This window comes from Antennarius striatus, chromosome 23 (assembly GCF_040054535.1).
Source record: "Antennarius striatus isolate MH-2024 chromosome 23, ASM4005453v1, whole genome shotgun sequence".
Taxonomy (NCBI): domain Eukaryota; kingdom Metazoa; phylum Chordata; class Actinopteri; order Lophiiformes; family Antennariidae; genus Antennarius; species Antennarius striatus.
In genome coordinates, this window is record NC_090798.1 from 5,569,464 (window position 1) to 5,588,555 (window position 19,092).

Here is a 19,092-nt window from a genome sequence, read left to right on the forward strand (position 1 = left end):
AAGATTAAGTAACAAGTGTGTTGTCAGAGTTCTCTTAGAGGGAGCTATAGCTTACATTGCTGGCACTAACTTTCAACCTGACCCTAATTATCTGCAGGGACGATGTTTGCGAATGTCCCCATTCACATGAAGACATTGTGGGTTTGTTTCCGGCACTTTCCAAGTTTGTATTGAATATGAATCTCCAACTATTTGGAATTTAGGCTCATAAGGCCTATGATTAACTTAAAAAAGGAATTTGGCCTGTTGCTTGCTTTTTTTTTATGGTTTAAAAATAAATCCTCCTTCAGTTTTTTTTTTGTTTTTTTTGACAAATCACACTCTGAATGCAACCTAATTAAAGTCTTGTAATTTTTTAAAACCATTTTGGAGCAATCAATACATTTTAGACTTTATTTCATTTCATTTGCATGACTACCCTTAAAGCTCTGAGTTGCAGCATTAAATATACAGCCATGACAGCCTTATCAAAATCAGGACATCAACACCTAGAAGCAAAATTGTATCCATTGTGGCAGTATTACAGGTTACGTTTTTCCATTATTTTGTGCACTCCTTGTATTTACATAAGACTGCTTACATGAGTCCATTTATGGAACTTTTCATCTGGTGATGAGTAGGCCATATCTCACCAAGCACATGTTAAGCCTTGATACATTCAAAGCACTATTGGTTTCCTAATAATGTTGATGTGAAACCAGATTTATGAATGTGACAATATTCCCCTGCTTAAATGATGTCCATTTTCAGTTTGTCTGCATGGTTTTCACATGTGTGTGAATTCCATAATGGAAATGTTTACCCTCCCAATCATTGACTACACTCTAATAGGGTATGAGTATGCTCTTAGTGGCGCCATTAGTATTGAACGGTCTCCCTCAGAGCCAACTAAATGTTGCCTGTTCTACCTCTTTTCCCCCCACCTCTAATGTCACCTCACCTCTTTTCCCTTCTGATCTCCTTGTCATGCTTTCTGTCCCAGTCCTCCCATACCCTCCTTTCTCTCCCCTTACGCTTTGAGACGATGAATTAGCTCCAGGCTTCAACAGGGATATGTCTGTAATGAAGCCTTTGTGTTTGTACTCTGAGCCGGCACCATTTCAAAATTGAATTGGATGTTCTCTCCTCGCTCTGTTCCTCTTACCTTCCAGCTCCCAACACGGCCCGTGCTTTCTCCATTATCTCCCGCATTACTTGTAACAATGCTCCACATTGTGCATCTCAATATGCAGGCGTGTTTTTGAATGCATGCAAGCAGTCCTAGGGGCACGTCCAAGTCCCCTCACCTGGTTGCATAATATGCTTCAGAGACACCCTTGCATATACAGCGAACAGTTAACTGCTTTGTGCAGTAAGAATGCTTGGGGTTGGTCAGGCATGCACATTGCCAGTTTCATTCCATACACATCTCCCTTTGCCACATCCATGGCAATTTTCAGCAATGCTCTATTGTGGCACCCAGTGCTCCCCATACACTCAAGTGTGCGCTTTCTCCTCTTTTCTGCCCATTACTCCCACTATAGTCATTACCTGTCTGTCAAACTAGGCTATTGTTGCTGTTGTTGCCCAGTCTGTGTCGAGTCTTCCTGATGTGGCCTCAATCTTTGCTGCTGTCTGGGAAACCATCATTCCAAATCTGCACTCTACAAATCCAACCTATACATCAGTGAGCCTTTGTTTGTCCCATCACCCCCCACCCCTTCCCCCAACCAACCCAACACACACACACACACACACTCATACCCACATTTTGCTATAGTGGTCAACGTTTAAGAAAAAAACAAGCTCATTTCTCTGCAGGGACCCCATTTGCTAGAATACAGGGGCAGGCGACTATTTATGGATAACGTTCACACCATGCAATAATGAGGTGTGAAATGTACATAATGAAATCTTTTCAAAAGTGGACTTACTGAGGTCCAAGAGGTCCATACTGAAGACCACAAACAACTTTGATTAGGGTAGTTTCCACACTAAAAGGCACACTGGACTATAAGGAGCACCTTCAATGAATGGCCTATTTCAACACTTGTTTTTCACAAATAACGCCCATTAGATTAAAAGCTCTTCGTTTTTGAGAAAATTAGAGGCCTTTAGGTGGACCTTATAGTGCGGAAAATAATGTAGTGATTTCTTTTATACATCAAAATACAGAAAATACTCTGCATGCAAGCCCTTTACAGGAGCTACAAAAGGAGAACTGCAGCCTTGTGGACTGAAAGGGTCAAATTCACAATTTGCAAATTCCAAGTAAGACATGGGTAAATGGAGGAAGAGAGGCGAAAAGAGGAAAGTTGAAAAAGAAACCAGGAACAGAACATATCGTGCTGCTTCTAATAGAAACAAAATAATCAGATTATCTCTATTTGCTTTGTCAGAATATATCTAACTGCATGTCCAGTGACCCAAAGTAAAGCTCTCGTTGGCATCTAGTGTGTTTGACACACACTCTTGCTGCTGTAGGGTTTTGAACTGTACAGCATTGTTACCATGGCGGTGGATAGTAAAATAGTTTGCTCTAGTTATTTGGGTAATTACCCTAGTGATGTCAGGTTTAAACATTAGCAGGTGGCTTCGCGGGGTAAATAGATCACCTGGAGAAGTCTTGTAGTAAAGTCTTTGAAAATTAGTCTCAGTGTCCGGTTAATGATTTATTGTAGCTCTAATTCCTGAGCCTTTAAAATTGAAGTCTAGACTTCGTGAGAGTCAGAGATTTTTTTTCCTGATGGTATGTTGACATTATGTGAAAAGAATGTGATCTTCAGCATCTGACTTTATTGAGCAAACGCACCTGGGTCAACATCCTCCTTTTATCTGTATGTATTTTACAAGGTTGTATGCAGTGCATTATGTATTGATCTTCACCACTGTCTCTAAGCTTTTTACTGGTTTTCAGTAATAAATTTTGTGGCACGGAGTGGTTTCAGTTGGCCTCAGAGGCAGCCAGTGTAATATTATTTTATTCCAGGGGTCATGATTTATCCTACTGTAATATCCCCGCTGAGGCAGTCGGGAAGAGGTTGCATTTTGTCTCGCAAGTTCAGGTTGGCTGCTCAAAGAGGTCCTCCTGAATTTTTTAGGCACATTTTTTTTCAGAAAGAGAATGAGCATTAGCCGTGCTTACATAATCCGATCCTTTATACCCCCGCACGCCTCAATCCAGCCCTCGTCTCCTCTGCCTTCTCCTCTGCCTAACCCACTTCTCCCCGTGGACTTGAAAATACAGTCATGCTCTATCCCCTCTTCACAGCTCCTTATATGTGTCTGTGTCTATATATGTTTGTGCACACAAAAAGCTGTGTGTCACCTCATATCTTCTCAAACCAATTCATATTTTTTTTGTTGTGGGTCACAAAGCGGCACTACATGCCTACCCGTGTTCCTGCTTCTTCTTATTTAAAGCTGAACTAAAGGAAAACTGAATCAATGTTTTCAGAGCAGTGTCAGTTCCATTTTTCATCAGTTATTCTTAGTTACTTCCTCCTGTCCTCCTCAAAGGAGGAAACGGAGCTGCAGAGACAGACTTGATACTGCAAGACTACAAGCGAGAGGCATTGGATGAGAGGTCTTTTGTAAGACACTGCTTTTAACCATATTGCCAAGATCAATATGCCACCATGGGAAGTGCACTGAGTGAATTGAGAGGCCAATAATGAGCTCAGCAAGTCTACAAGGTCTTTGAAATTAAAAACATTGCTCACCTGCTTCAGATATTGGGCGGGCCTTGACTCTTAGTAATCATATTGCACCATAACGTCAATGGAAATCACTAACCTGGAATGTTGAGATGAATATTCTACCCTCATTTGAATGCTTTCCTCTCTCCTTACATCTCCAACAAGCTTTTGTTTCTATTTCTTTTTAGTTTTTTTGATATTTTTGCAGTGATACAATCCTGTATGGGTTTTAGGTGGAATATTGAAATGTCAATTGCATTTACAAACCTGCTATAGCTGTGGTCCCCTCAAAGATTTATAATTTGCCCTCCACTTTAGCACAAAAAGTACTGGGGAAATAAATATATTTGAGGTTATAATTGCAGTGTTTCTTCCAATAATATTTATCACTAATGGTACTTTTATAATAGCTGCAAACAGCTGAAATATTCCCTTAACCATTTATTGAACCTTCTAACTTCATTAATATTAAAATGAAAGATTTTAGTATCACATCACATTGAAAACATCTGCCCTCTTTCATTGAAGACATTGCATATCATTCCAAGTACACATTAAAGGTAACGATGAGTGTCAAAAAAGTATTTAGATTCCATGCTTTAATTATTGTTGAATGATAAAACTTCCCCACAATTTCAGTTTTCTTTTTCCTGTTCACCTAAAGCCCTCTGTTAGACAGGGACACATATGGCTTACTTGAAAATTAAAGCTCAGAAAGGTTGGGAACTAACTTAAAATATAGCACAGCCTTCCTAATAAAATGCAAATATCAGGCCCATGGCATGACAAAAGCAAATTGCTTTTTGACAGTACATTAAAATGGCAATCGGCTGTCATTTACCTCAGCCATTCGCTCTGAATTGTTACTTCTGCCTTGGCGTCTCTCTGTTTCCTGCTCTATCTCACTTTCTTTTCTCTTTGTCTGCTGTGCTTCTCATTTAAACTGTTGGTCTCTTCAATAATTCATTGGTGGTGAGAAGGTGAAGCACCCCCCACCACACACACACACACACACATACATACACACTGCTTCACAAAGCACCCAAATTCACCGAAGACCTAATTACATCAACTTCAACACAATCTTTTTGAATTCCATTTGGTGTTTTTGATATGGTGGTTGAACATATACTAAGGTGTTAAAGTGAATGTGACATGCGGTCCAACAGAAAATGCCACATTTTCTGTTGGACCCATGAAGAAAAACCAAGGTGTCTTCCTTAAAATTGTTTCCCTGTTGCCCTCTCATTGGCTGCCTTTTCTGCTCTGATGCTTTTTATTTAAATCACTGCTCATTCACAACACAAGATGCCTTCAATAGCATCCAGTACATATGATACAGCTACTTGCACCAATAGCTGTTAGTGTCCTTTTTCATGTGCAAATGACTGTCGTTGAAAGGACGCTGTGAATAATCTTATAGGCTTCTGCCATCTAAAATCATTATTGGACCTAGAGGAAAAAAAGGTAGAAAAAAACAACAACCCTTGCATCATAATTTGTTATAAAAGGTCTGTAACCACACTGTGACAGGAGCTCACAAAGGAGGCAAGTAGTGAATGACGTGGAAATCAAAGTGCAGGACCAGAGAATACATTTACCTGCTGGCAAATGACAGACTTGTTCTAACAAGGTCAACAATTATTATATTGTCATCAAATCAAGCTTTTTCTTTTTTTAGAAAGAAAAAGCTAACTACAGTTATATTGTATATATTTTATATTTTATATAATTGCTTGTATAACTGGAGAGAAACTGCAGGATAAAACAGATATGTCATTTTTATTGTTGTTTGTTTCAATGGCTCTCATTCTCCTCATATTTATTAGGCTAACCTCTGTACCATTTGCTGTAAAATAAAACTTATTCTTAGATTAACTGGGGTTTGACATTTTACAGTTGTCTCTCCTGCCCATTATGATACCAGTGTACAACAGTTGACTGCTGCTGAATGTGTCCTTTTTCTGTCGATAAGATGACAATAGCTATAGAAGGCCCACTGGCTGTACTGACTGTTTTCTTCCTAAAATAGCCACAGTGCCTTTTGTCAGCCTCAGATCCATCTTGGTGGGAAGGACAGACATGTTAGGAACTCTCAGAAAACTAGATATTCTGTCCTGCTTTTCTTCCTTCTTTTCCTGCTTTTCTGAGAGCATGCATCTGCATATACTCCAGCTGTGATGATTGTGAAGCAAGTTCTCTCTTCATTCTGTCTTCTCGCTCTTAAGCCTTATTTTTGACTTTCTGCTGCTTTCTGACTCGGCCTCACTCTATCGCTTCCTCCTCCCCTCTGTCTTCCTCTTCCTTCTCCCAGATAAGGCCAGCAGAGCTGCAGGCTGCTGGGCTGGTTAATTGGAACGAGAAAGTCTGGAGGCCTGGCCAGTGAGCCATGTGCTTCCTACCAAAACATCTCCAGGCATCAAGACAACCACACGCATGCTGCTGGGTACACACACTAGCATGCAAAAACTTAATCGCCTCACTCCCCCCCCCCAGCAAATATTTTACATTTAAAGCATGCAAAGTAACTTGGAGCAGGCAAACAGGTAGGGGTTTGTCCCTCAAGGAAAGAGTTCAGCAAGGGCATGTCTAAGAATCTGAACTTACTGTAAACATTCTTAATATTCCCACTGCTGCCTTTGATAGAAATCGATCTCATACATAAAAGGATACCATACACAAGTAAACATGTAGCATAGACAATTTGCCATGCGGGTAAGTGCAGCCATTTTCACAGTCAAGTCACAGACTGATATTTATCAGAACTGTTGTTGATTTCAGATCGGCATACATTGACCTGGGGTGGAAAACACAATTCATTCTGCTGGGTATGCCTGCAGGTTGGATACTTTTGGATTTCCACTTCTGCACTTTGACTATCGCAGTGCTTGTTTTCTGTGAGGTTTCTATAAGCTTAGAAGCAGGCAGAACCAGAACAGGATGTTGATGAATGACTGATAAACCAGGAGAGGGAGTGTATGGAGGCAGAGCCGTGAGGGAAATGGGAGGCATTATGAGGAGGTTAGTGTTGGATAGGGAGGCAAAAGGAGGATGGAAGGGCAATCCAAAGAGGTATTTAGTGCTTGGATGAGTGGGCATCCATATGCTTCAGTTACACTACGTATGCAAAGACTGTCAATCTTTCTCTCTGTCTCACAACTTGATTGGTCTATTATGCTGCAGTATGGCGGAGCTGGCTGATGGCGTGCAGATCTAAAGCCGACACTGTGTGGAGGATGATGTGTGTGTCACAGCATGTGTTGCTTCAAGATTGTGGGATGTCGCTGATGTCTTCTCTTCATTTTTAAATTTTTTTTTTTTATATCTCTCAGCTAAGTCTGCCGTCGCCCCCTCACCTCCACTCCTTCTCTTTGTCAGCCATTTTGTTAGCTTCATTCAGATGGAATAATGAGATGTCTGCCACTGTTGTTAGTCTGTGAACGTATGAGTTTCTTTGTGCCTTGATCTGTCCATTCCTGTCATCTTTGTGACCAATTGATGTGATCTGAGAAGCTGTCTGTGAGCATTGACATTAATAGTGACTGTCGTGTCTGTAATCAAACTCAAATGGCCAATAGTTATCAGCCAACTCGATTAAGAGTAAATTTGTGTGAATTTCTGTAGATAAAGGCAATACCGTATGACTATAATCAGTAAAGTACAGTTGGTACCCATCTCTTAGTAATCCTTTATGGACCTGTTTAAGCAAACTCAACATATATGACTGCTGTCTCAGAGGAAATTTACTTTCTTTGTCAAGGTGTCACGCAGGAAGAACAACAAGGAGTCCTACCAAAGTCATTTTAATCTGGCTGTTACAGATTTAACAGCAGGGCTAAAGCCCTTGATCTGTTTCATTAGCATCGCCTCATCTGAGCTAAATGCAGTTAGCTCCAACAGTACAACTAGTCACTAGCGGCTTACAACTGACGAGGCTGATCAAAGGCTGCAGTCTGATGTGGAATAAAGGCCTGCTCACCTCTGTTAGCTCATGTGGCTCACGCGACTCAAAGGCTGCTTTGCACTCTACATACTGATGAGTCCTTTTTTTTTTTTCACCCAGATTTAAGTCCTGACTCTTGTCATGTGTCTCTGTACGAGCACTGCCGCCTACTGATTCCTAGTGATGTCACACAGGAATGCATTATAACTGCACTAAACAATGACATAAAAATGTAAAAAACAAACTAAAGAAAACATCACATCTACATGGTGGCACAAGCTATGAACCAAAACAGCATTACTGATTCAGTAAATATGACTAATATTGGCCTATATAGTCATTATATATTTCATTAACATAATTGATTTTTTTTTTGCTAATTGATATGACGTCAAGCCTGAATGACTTTAACCTTCACACTCTAGTGACTAATGAAGGGAAAAACAGAATGGCTTTGTGTATTCAATGTTTACTACTGCTATTGGCACAAAAAAACACACACAATTGTTTAATTTACAGCTCCCTTGGAAAATCCTGCCTTGGAAACATGACATCCATTTATCTCTCCTCTCCATCCGTGGCACCAGCCGTCTGGTGGTGCTATGTTTCCATCATGTATTTTTTTAATCCTCGTTCTTTTGTCTTGACCAGGAATATTAAAAGTGGCTCAGTGTGTCGCTCTGGTTAATTAGAGCACAGCAGCGGCAGCAGCAGCTTAATGCTGGTGGATGGGATGCCACTGAGCTTCTCACAGGCCGAGATTGATGACTCCTGACTGACCGTGATTCTGTTTGCTGTGTGTGTGTTTGTATGTGTGTGTGTAATGCAAGTGCAGGTGTATTTCTGCGCAGGACACTATTTGTGAAGTATTTGTCGAAGCCACACCACTTGTATCTTTACACTATATTATCATAGATATATTTACTGTGCGTCAAATGCGTTCAACATCACAGTTCTAGATATATGACGAAAAACACAGCTTCGCATAGCACCGACCAGTGGGCAGCGCAGGAGTCACGCCACACTTATCCTGTTGGTCTGTGAGCTGAGTGCTAAAAGGAAAATGAAATCCTGGGAGAATATCACAGTAGGTGTTATCTGGACTGAGCTCTTGAGCTCTGCAAGAGACTTATTGAATTATAAAACACATACTTATACGCTATGTCATGCTGCTAATGTCTGCTCACATCACCAAAACACACTCATAGGATCCCTGTGTCCCAACACCCAACTAATCTCTGTAAAAAATTTAAAAAAAAAGGTTTAATCTTGAAATTATATCATAGACTACAAATTCCTTATGTCTAATTTTAATCTTTGTATTTGTGTTAATAATGTCAGCATTGCTTCCAGCATGCGACCCGTATGCAGCATTAAAAAGATGACAAAAGCTTATGAGAAGCCCTGCACGTGAAAATTTGTTCATACTTTTCAAAATGTCTTTTTTATATTCTAACCAGTGCATACGGTGTAGGGAAGGCCAGTCAAACAAAAGTTGTCAGTTAGATAACATTTTTGCTTCAAGTGAGAGAAAAATGGGACAGCAATGTGAATGGTCGCCAAAGACTCTCAAACAGATGGAGTACAGTTTTATGTCAAGACTGAGCAAACATGTTCCATGTGATGATGTGAGAGAAGTGGGTCCATGGTTGGTCACATGAACGTGCCACTATCCTGAGGGTGCCAGAGCGTGGCTTTCACTAGAAACCGGGTCAGAGTGTAAGATGGTGGGAGCAGATTGCTCTTTCAATCAAATTCCCAAGCTCTACTGCTGCTCAGCCGACCACTGTAAACCTCGGAGCTGTTGCTCTCCTTGAGCAAAGAGCTGACACCGATGGATACCAAATGTAAAAAGAAAACAACATCACTTTGTCTTTGGATTGAAACTACAAATCAGATGTACAGTACAGTCAAAACAGAACTGTTGCCAAATGCTGTAGAGGTAACAGTGTAACTAGAAAACAAATATAATCCCAAATGCAGGCATAAATATAGACTCATACAAGCTCAAGGATATGCTGTACAGACAGACACCACTCACACACAAGGACAGCTGCTTAGGGCAACTAAAATCAACCAAATCTGCACACACACACACACACACACACACACACACACACACACACACACACACACACACACACACACACACACACACACACACACACACACACACACACACACACATACAAACCCAAAGTACATCCCCCAGACTCTAATCATCTCCCGAGGCTTGTTATGCTTTGTCATCGTCCTTGGGATTTAATAGTGCCATCAGAAGGACCCACCAGTACCCCATAAGAATTAACAACACAAACCATGATAGACAAAAGCAAACTCAACTTGTTATACCTTCATTAACACAGAAATACAAGCCAAGCCAAAAACACTGCCTCTGTCTGCGGTGTTAGAGTCCCCGACCCACCAGAACTCAATGAATATTCAGTTTGGTTGGGGGATATTCCAAATCTATTTACCCATAAGGGACAGTTATGTGATTACAACCTTCCTTGATTTAACAAGTATGAGAACTCACATGACTCAAACACTGCATTTATTGTGCTCCCATGGTTTATACATTATTTTCCTGCTCTTGTGAATTGTCTCTATCTATCTATCTATCTATCTATCTATCTATCTATCTATCTATCTATCTATCTATCTATCTATCTATCTATCTATCTATCTATCTATCTATCTATCTATCTATCTATCTATCTATCTATCTATCTATCTATCTATCAATTTATGCACACACATGTAACAGGACGTACTGTAAGTATGTGCACACGTTCAGACTGAGCTCCGTCATCAAGCGACCAAAATAGACCAGCCTCAGTTTTGTCACTCTTTGGGGCATGTTGTCCAAGCCTTCAGTCATTTTGTCTGACAGCATCTCACATTTAAATGATCACAGTCTCACAAATACAGTCTGACTGTTTGGGTTGGTAGCTTTGTTATATCTACCGTCTGTGTGTGACAAACCTGCAGCGATCATCTGCAGTTAAACATGGGTAAAAAGACCACTGAATGACTATGGAATGTGGTTATCTATGAAGTTAGTCTTTTTAGACGAAAAGCCATTTAACTCACAAAAAGAAAGTAAGACAGTGACACATTTCCACTTTGCAGTGATTAAAATGTTTGTAGCTTTTTTTAATCCATTTCCCAGTGTAGATTGTCATGCATATGAAGAGTAAAGCTATACGACTATTTAAAAATGTAAATTTGTTTGATACTTTATGGAAGGACACAGTGGCCATTTCCAACTTACACTTAAATTCAATGCATTTTGTTTACTCTGCAACCAATTTTAAAAGTACATACTCACAAACAAAGGCATTAATATTTCTTGCTTGCAAGCTCTTATCGTGTGTCTCTCTTCCTTGTGTTTATCACTTTTTTATCTATTCCCACATCTTTTCATTAGCATGAGGTCTCGCACCTTTAAGATTATAATTATGCAACATTCCTCTCTTTTTATCTGTTTATCTTGAACTACCTCACCTTCCTGTATGCCAGTGATTCTCATAGTCGGATGACTCCCCACCATGGCATTTCACATAGTCACCTCAGGGAACACACACAATGAAATTACCATTTGCTTTTTCATTGGTGTAGTAGAATAAAGTGTAATTGCACATCCGCTACAGTGGGTGGCAGCGGTGCTTTCAAGTCCATGTTGAATTTACCATTATCTGTAATTATTAGTGTATGCAGGGAATATTAGTACGTTTACCCCCACAAACACACCATGCATCACCACTGCAGCCAAAGTGCGAGCGTGAGGGAGGGCCTGTGAGCTGAAAACAATTGAGAAGCACTGCATTCTCACTTTGAACTCAGGCAGGATAGCATTAGGGAGAATAAGCCCTGGTAATGGCGAAAGAAAATTGTTAACTGTGATGGAAATTATACTTCATTCAAGTACTAACGGCCAGGGGTAAGGCAAGCCTCAGGGTTAAGACCAGCTATTCAGACTGCTATTGATGCTGCAGAAGTCCATTCTGAGTCATATTTGATTTAACAATTTCTGTATTTGAATATGCATATGTGTGAACGTGAATCAAGTCCAGATTAAAAAAAAAAAAAAAAGCAGTTGAAGAATCAGTTGATTCTTTTTCTGCTTCTTGATTTTCATTGACCTGAATGAATCAGAACCTGAGCTGCATATATGAATGTTACATGCATGAATGTGGCACTCAAAGGGAGGGAGTTATAGACATGCACATACACATAGTACATGCATCTTCAGTACCCACTTCTTCCGCTGTCGCTAGACTTTCTGGAGCCTTTCATAGCGGATTTGGGGCGTGAGGCAGGGTACAGTACAAGTTTTTACATCTAATTTACAGTTTGTTTTTATTGTCTCTTTATTCTAGATCCCCTCGAGCCACCATTATGATGGGACCCATACTGACATAAATATTTGTGGTCTGCAAGTTCCGGGAGAAGAATGAGTCCACTCTGACACCATGGTCACACCATATAATCCAGAAGACGTCGGCGAGCTCTGATACCACTTTTCACTGCAACTCCTTCAATATTTTTTCCCATTTTGTTCTGCTCATCCCTTAAAGAAAGATAACTCCTAGAATATAACTCTCCCCTGAAGCTTTTGGCGGTAGCTCAAATTTCCTGGAAATTGCATTGAGGTCTGAATTCTGGAGACGAAGATTCTATTTTTGGTCCAGGATAGACCAACAGGCTTTTGAAGAAACGGCTGTGTTGAAATTATCATTTTCCCCCCTCCTCTTTTACTCACTTGCTATTCCTCATTCCTTTCCTCTCAAGTCCCAGAGGCACCAACTGATGGAGAGACGAAGGAGAGAGTCAGGATAAGGACAAGAATTAGAGCATCAGAGAGAACAGGAAAATACTGCTGATTTGTCAAGAAAATTAGATTTGGGCCCCTGTGAGGAATATTTTACACAGTGATTTTCATATTCCTGTTAAATAATATATGGTTACTGTGGTTTAAATTTTCAATCTACATTATAAAAGTAGGCTCTACCTTCGGGTTCATTAGACTTATCTAACATCCAGTACAGAACATTAAGTCGGGAACTTTGAGCATGACAAGGGGGTTAAGATTCCAGTGTTGGCCCCTGTGGGCTCTTGCCCTGTTCAGCCTGCTCACTACAGTGAAGATGTTGGAATTTGGTGGAGCGCCTGGCCAGTGGGCACGCTACAGGCGCTGGGAAGGTGGGTCAGTGGGCGAGCTGAGTTTCAGTCTCAAGACAAACATCAGCAAAGCCTTAGTACTCTACCTAGACGATGGTGGCAACTGTGACTTTTTGGAGCTGCTTATCGCTGGTGGACGCCTCCAGCTGCGCTTTGCAATCCACTGTGCTGAGCCGGCCACTTTGCACATGGAGACACGTGTGAATGACGATCGCTGGCACATGGTCTTGCTCACTCGCAACTTCCGTGAGACCCTCCTGATGGTTGATGGTGAAACAAAAGTGGCTGAGGTCAAATCCAAGAGGAAGGAGATGGCAGTCGTCAGCGACCTGTTTGTGGGTGGGATCCCACCTGACGTGCGCCTCTCTGCTCTGACATCTAGCACAGTGAAGTACGAACCCCCCTTCCAGGGTTTGATTTCCAATCTGAAGGTGGGGGAGATGCCTCCTACTTTATTAAACAGCCAAGGCATTCAGAGTGACCTGGAGTACCTCTGCACCAAACAGAACCCATGCTTCAATGGAGGGTTTTGTTCTATTCAGTATGGAGAGGTTCACTGTGACTGCACCCACACCCGGTTCAAGGGGAAGTACTGCAAGGAAGGTAAGAAGAATATTTTTGCACCACCTCAATTCCAATGTGTTGTTCTTGTGCTGTGGTAAAGTTCTATGTAAATATTTTTGACCCCGAGAAATCTCTCTCAGATGTCAGAGATTTGGCCTCATTGGATATTTGGTTGCCTTGTAGCAATTCACTCCTGAGGGATTTATTTTATGTGAGGTTTTACAAAGTAGCATGAGTTCATTTGTGAATACATTACAATAAAACAGTCCCCTTTTGACATTTTGTGAGACTTTGCAGACTTTTGCAGAGAATCACTAGTGATATGTCTTTGGTGTAAAGTAGTATTGCTCTATTCTAGAGGGTTTACAATTTGAGGTGTAGGACCCAGAAGGCAAATAAGAGTCTTTTTCCATCAAACTATTTTTTAAGACATCACTTGCTAGAAAGTTTGTGTTGAAACTTTGAATCTATCATCATTTTTTCTTTTTTACTGCCTTTCTCTTTCTTTGTCTTTCTTCATTTATTCCATTCATCATCCATCCATCCATCCATCCATCCATACATCCAACCATCCATCCGTCCATCCATCCATTGTCCGTGGCGTACACCCTCATCTTCCTCCGTTTGCTCTTGTGTTGCGCTCCTCTGCTGTCAGCTCATGTCAAACTCAGCTTTACACCTCTGGCTTTACACCTCTGGCGCCCTCCTTCACTGACACATCCCATTTCCATATCAGTTTTTTTTTTCTGCTTTTGCATCTGGTCCCTCCATTTCTCTTCATCTCCCTCCCCCTCTACTCCCGATTTCACTCCTTACTCCATTTATCTCCCCTGCACCTTTAGCCACTGTCAGCATTTACCACTCCTGCCACACCTATCACCCTCCTCTCTTTCTTTCAAACTGTCATGTTTGCACCCTGCTTGTAAATTATCTCATTCTCTATGCCACCACCAGAAACTTTCTAATGTGTATTGATGGAAAGCCCTTCATCCTACATTATCACCTGTTTTTGCTGCTAAATGTGAACTACTAATATTGTGTCACACCCTGCATCATTTTCAGTCAGTTCAGTAATGCCTGTGTTGTCCTGAGTGATGAAATTATATTTGATTACTGAATCTTCCAAAGGTGGATAACGACTTCTGCAGCAGATAAACGGCAAATGTTTAAAGTCTCTGACAGTTGAGTTTGATTACACTGGAAATAAAACAGCACAAGCTAAAGAATTCTGTAACAAAATTGCATATACTAAATCAAATTGCATTTGATTTTAAATAATAAGAAAATAAACACCAGCATCAATGATGATTAATCTAGAATAAAGAGAACGGTTTCAGAAGCTCTCCCACTGTTAGCTTGAACAAAACAAAGTCCTTCTCCCAAAAGCACAGCAGATTATGTAGCCATCCACTTTAGGAACATCTTTCTGTTTTTTGTCACTTCTCTCGTACTTCTCTGTTCCTTTCACTCTTTGAGCCTTCTGCTTCCTGTCTCTCTGTCACTCTGGTGCACTGTGTCAGATTGTTGTGTTGTGGTAGCTGGTAGCAGATACCACCTTCTGTCTCTTGGCTAAATTGAGAGCAGAATACCAATGCAGTGCTACAGTGACTGCAGGAAACATTTGTCCTTTTGAAGGGAGAGAGGGAGAGACAGGGGGGGGGGGTTGAGATGATGGAAAGGAGATAAACAGAGTGGGCTGATCAATGGATAAAAATGTAGAGAACAGATTACCATGAAGATGCCATGAAGACTGGTATTTGCTGTGTGTATTTTTTCAGGGATGTTCTTTGGTTTGTTGGCTGTTAATTGGGTCATTATGACTGAGTTTCATAGAGGTGGTGTATTTATTCCTTTTAACATGTGGGTGGGAATGTAAATGTCTCATGTCTCTCTCTTCCTTTTAGTCAGTTTTAAGATGCTTTAGATGTCTGTACAAACAAATCAATGTCTTGCTGTGTTATCTCTGTGGTGAAGGGGCCATGTTAGAAGAAAGCTTATTTTTGAAAGGCTGCTGCCTGCTCGCCTCAGAGAGGAAGAGCGCATCATTTCATGGGAGTATTTTTAATAATGAGATGTGACGCTTGAAATGTCTTTATACGTCTTTGAGATCATTTATGATGTGTTTCTTGGTCATGCTGGCTCTTCTTTACAAAAATATCCAGTTGGCAGAGGCCTCCAAAACTATGAAAATATCTAATGCATCAAGGGTACATTGTTTGTTTGCATTGTATACAAAATAATATTTTTATGGTTTCTACCGTTTTAGAACTATTCAATTGTTGGTCATATTAAAGGATAAATTTGCCAAAAATGCAGAGCAAGTTTATCGTATTCATTGCACTGACCTGTACGAATCATATTTAGGTGTTTTCTGGCACCACCCCAATGCCATGGAGGCAGGGTGGATCGCACAAAATTAGTTTTCCCTCCAAGATTTGGCAAACCAAAGTACTACTCACTCCTAGTAGTCATTATTTAATCAGGCCATTGTATCCAATGTTTCCCTTTTATTTTTATATATTTATGTATGTATTTATGTATTTATTTATCGAACTTTATAAAACTTCCTGAGACTCAGTCTATCTTATCTTATTTTTTCTTATCTATATCTGTAAGGAGTACTTTTTTTGTGAAATAGTACTCCCCTTAAATATGATTTTATTTTGAGTTGCATGCTCTTAGATTTATCCTAATTTGTCCTCTTTCACCTAAAATGTTCTAAAATGCTCTCAAATGTCCAGAAACATTATTCCTGTCATCCTTTATAACTCTCAAACAACCCTGACCTATCTTTAATGATTGTCCTGTGGATACCTACAGGTAAAATACAGTATTATTTTCAAGCCAAATTTCAAATGTTCATGGACAGACATGGTGGAATTTACTCTAAACTTTACTATTATGTTGCACCTGAAGTAAGACAGAAAATCCCCTTTCATAATTTGTTAAACTTAAACTGACTTCCAAATGACTTCAGCTCCACTGATGCTATAAAAAAGGCTACAAAGGCGATGCATTAACATGAGAATTGTAATGATGCAAATTTCAAACTATAAAATGCGGTCGACGAACTTTGAGACAAGCACTAGGAAAATGAGTTTCAGGTCAAATACACATAGAATTAGCTTTCCAGAATATTTAAGATATAGCAATTATGCTAATTGATGAATGGAGTCACTCTAATTATTTTTTTTTTGCAAATATTTGTCTGACATCAATCCACCACTTTAGATATGCATGGATGCATTAGCATAACCATAGTCAAGCATGTGGGTGGAAAATGGCAGTGGGATAAAAATCAGCAAAACAATAGCTAATGGAGCTTTAAAAAAAAAAGAAGAAAAGATATGCTTATGGAGACCAGAGATATCAACAATATTGCACAAGTAAAAAAATACTTTGCTTCAAATTGTGATGTAGACGGAGCTCAAAGAGTCATTTTTTTTCTTCTTGGAGGTAAATATAATTAAATCTTCTGTGTGTTTTTAGAAACAGTTTTCCAGCAAAATCTCATTAACCTAATCCCAATGATAAAAAAAGGACTAAAAGGACACCTTGAGTCACAGTCACACATTAACAGTCAAAAATAAAATGAATGGCTGACAGTTATAAAAGCCTCTAAATTAGAAGTGACAGACTCTTGTCCCAAAATATATGCATCGTAAGTCGTAGTGCAGTATTAAAAATATTATTTCATGCAAATCAATTTGAAATGACCAATGTTTATTGTTAAGTTTAACTGGAAAAGCACAACATTAAATCTGTTTTCATGGCAACTATAGAAACCATTAGATGTCAACAGCCACATTTTAGCAGCTGGGATTGCAATTTGGTCAGATGATTAAAATGGATGCTTTTAGCAACCTTTATTAACTATAATGGTAAATAAATGACCCCCCTCCCCCAGACTTAGACATTCGTGAAATTTCTATCTAAAATAAAGAGAGGGATTGACCTTTAATACCTTCTTATTTTTTAAGTGTTCATTTGTTTTTTTTATTCTGTTGAATTTTGTATGAGAAGTGTTCTATACGTGAAATTGATTTTATTTGACCTTGTCTCTATGAAGCATAGTGGTTTAAATCACAGCGCTTTGTGGAATCTAAATTTCCTGTTGCATTCAACTGAGTTCCAGTGATTTCCCTCAGTACCTGTCAGCCAAGACTGACTCTGACAGCTTTTAGCATTTTTGTTCCATTACTGTAATATTGTTCAGGCAAAGTGGAAAGTTATTAAGGTAGGATGAATGTGAACAATTATAATCTGTTTTTTTTTTCTTCTCACAAAATTCTGATTTTATTTCGAACACAATATGAATCCCGACAGAAATGCAAACATTTCATTTGAAAAAAAAAAAAAAAAATTGGACTTGCTGATTGTATTCATGCACATCGACCTTCCCTTCTAATATAAAATGTTCCCATTGGCTTGCATTTTGCAGTAGCTATGGGTAGGCCCCATTCCATTAGGGGTTGTAATTAGAGCTGCTATGTGCCTCTGTAGGCCATTGTTTTTATAATTACTACTGACCCCAACATTGTTCTGTGTTTGACCCAGAACAGCAGCGTCTGGGAAAGGCAGTAATGAGCTCTCCAGTCAGATTAATTAAAGGTTATATTAATTTGTGGAAATGACTGCTCTGATATTAATGCATTTATTGTCAAAACAAACTATTATTTCAGTTTACATTTAGATTAGGATTTCAGATTATTTAAAAGCTGTTTATCATTTCTTACATAACCCTTAGGATCTATGGCACACTAGCGTCGCGCCCGGAGTTTGCCCCACCTCACGCCCTAAGACAGCTGGGATAGGCCCAGCCCCCCGTAACCCGTTACGGCAGATAAAGCGGTTCGGAAGATGAAAGAATGAATGAAATAGCCCTTACATTGTCACACAGCGCTGATTTAACACACAGAAGCAGGTGTAAATACTGAACTGTAGCGGGTCACTGCAAGTGAATATTTGAAATGGAAATATGGAAATATGGCTTAAATGAGTTTTTTTTTTTCTTGGAAGATATCACATTTGTAAATCTAAACCCAAAACAAGCAGAAATCCAGCAGAAAACAAGCTAATTGAAGGTTTTCACCTCTGTGGCCATTTTACTTTATCAGTTTACAAATGCACTGGACAGTGACTAATTACTTTCAGGCTGATTTTTGAAGGCCAAGATACTGGGGCTGTCCATTTTGATTGAGATTTATGAAGCCACACAAGGTTGAAAAATCTGTTTCTCTCTCTCCCCCTAGTTATAAATTTCAAACCAGTCTCCCCTCTGACCATTCCAATTTTACATATGGAGATCCACAATGTGGATCTCCATATGTTGAAGTTAAAGTTGTGTAGAAATGAAAGAGAAAAATACATTTATGATTTAACATTCCATGATTTAAAAAAAACAAAAAACAAAAAACAAAAAACGGCACACGTGTGTGAATGGATGAGACCCATCACCTTTCGGGTGATGGCTCAATGGTGATCCTGTCCTTTGTTGTCCAGCATTGAGCTGCAGTGATTGTTTGTAGAATCTGTGAAAGGAATCCAGACTGATGTGGTTAGCTATCAAGTATTTTTATCTGTGTTCTTTCCCCTTCAATCTAACATCTCTCCACCAGAAAAATAAAATGATAAATCCCATTGCCAGAACCAAAGTTTAAATACAAGTGTGATTAATTTATAAACTGATAAGCACAATCAAAATTAAAATTTGATAGCAATTCT

General features: G+C 39.6%; 1 protein-coding gene across 4 annotated transcripts in view; it reads left to right on the top strand.

Moving 5' to 3' along the window:
* Positions 1-19,092, top strand: part of nrxn2b (neurexin 2b) — a 581,101-nt gene that overhangs the window by 54,848 nt on the left and 507,161 nt on the right. For all 4 annotated transcript variants that reach the window (XM_068307857.1, XM_068307860.1, XM_068307859.1 and 1 more), the window contains exon 2: positions 12,003-13,407. In XM_068307857.1, coding sequence (XP_068163958.1) covers positions 12,696-13,407 — 712 coding nt within the window. In that variant the 5' untranslated portion in view covers positions 12,003-12,695. The remainder of the gene's footprint in view (positions 1-12,002; positions 13,408-19,092) is intronic.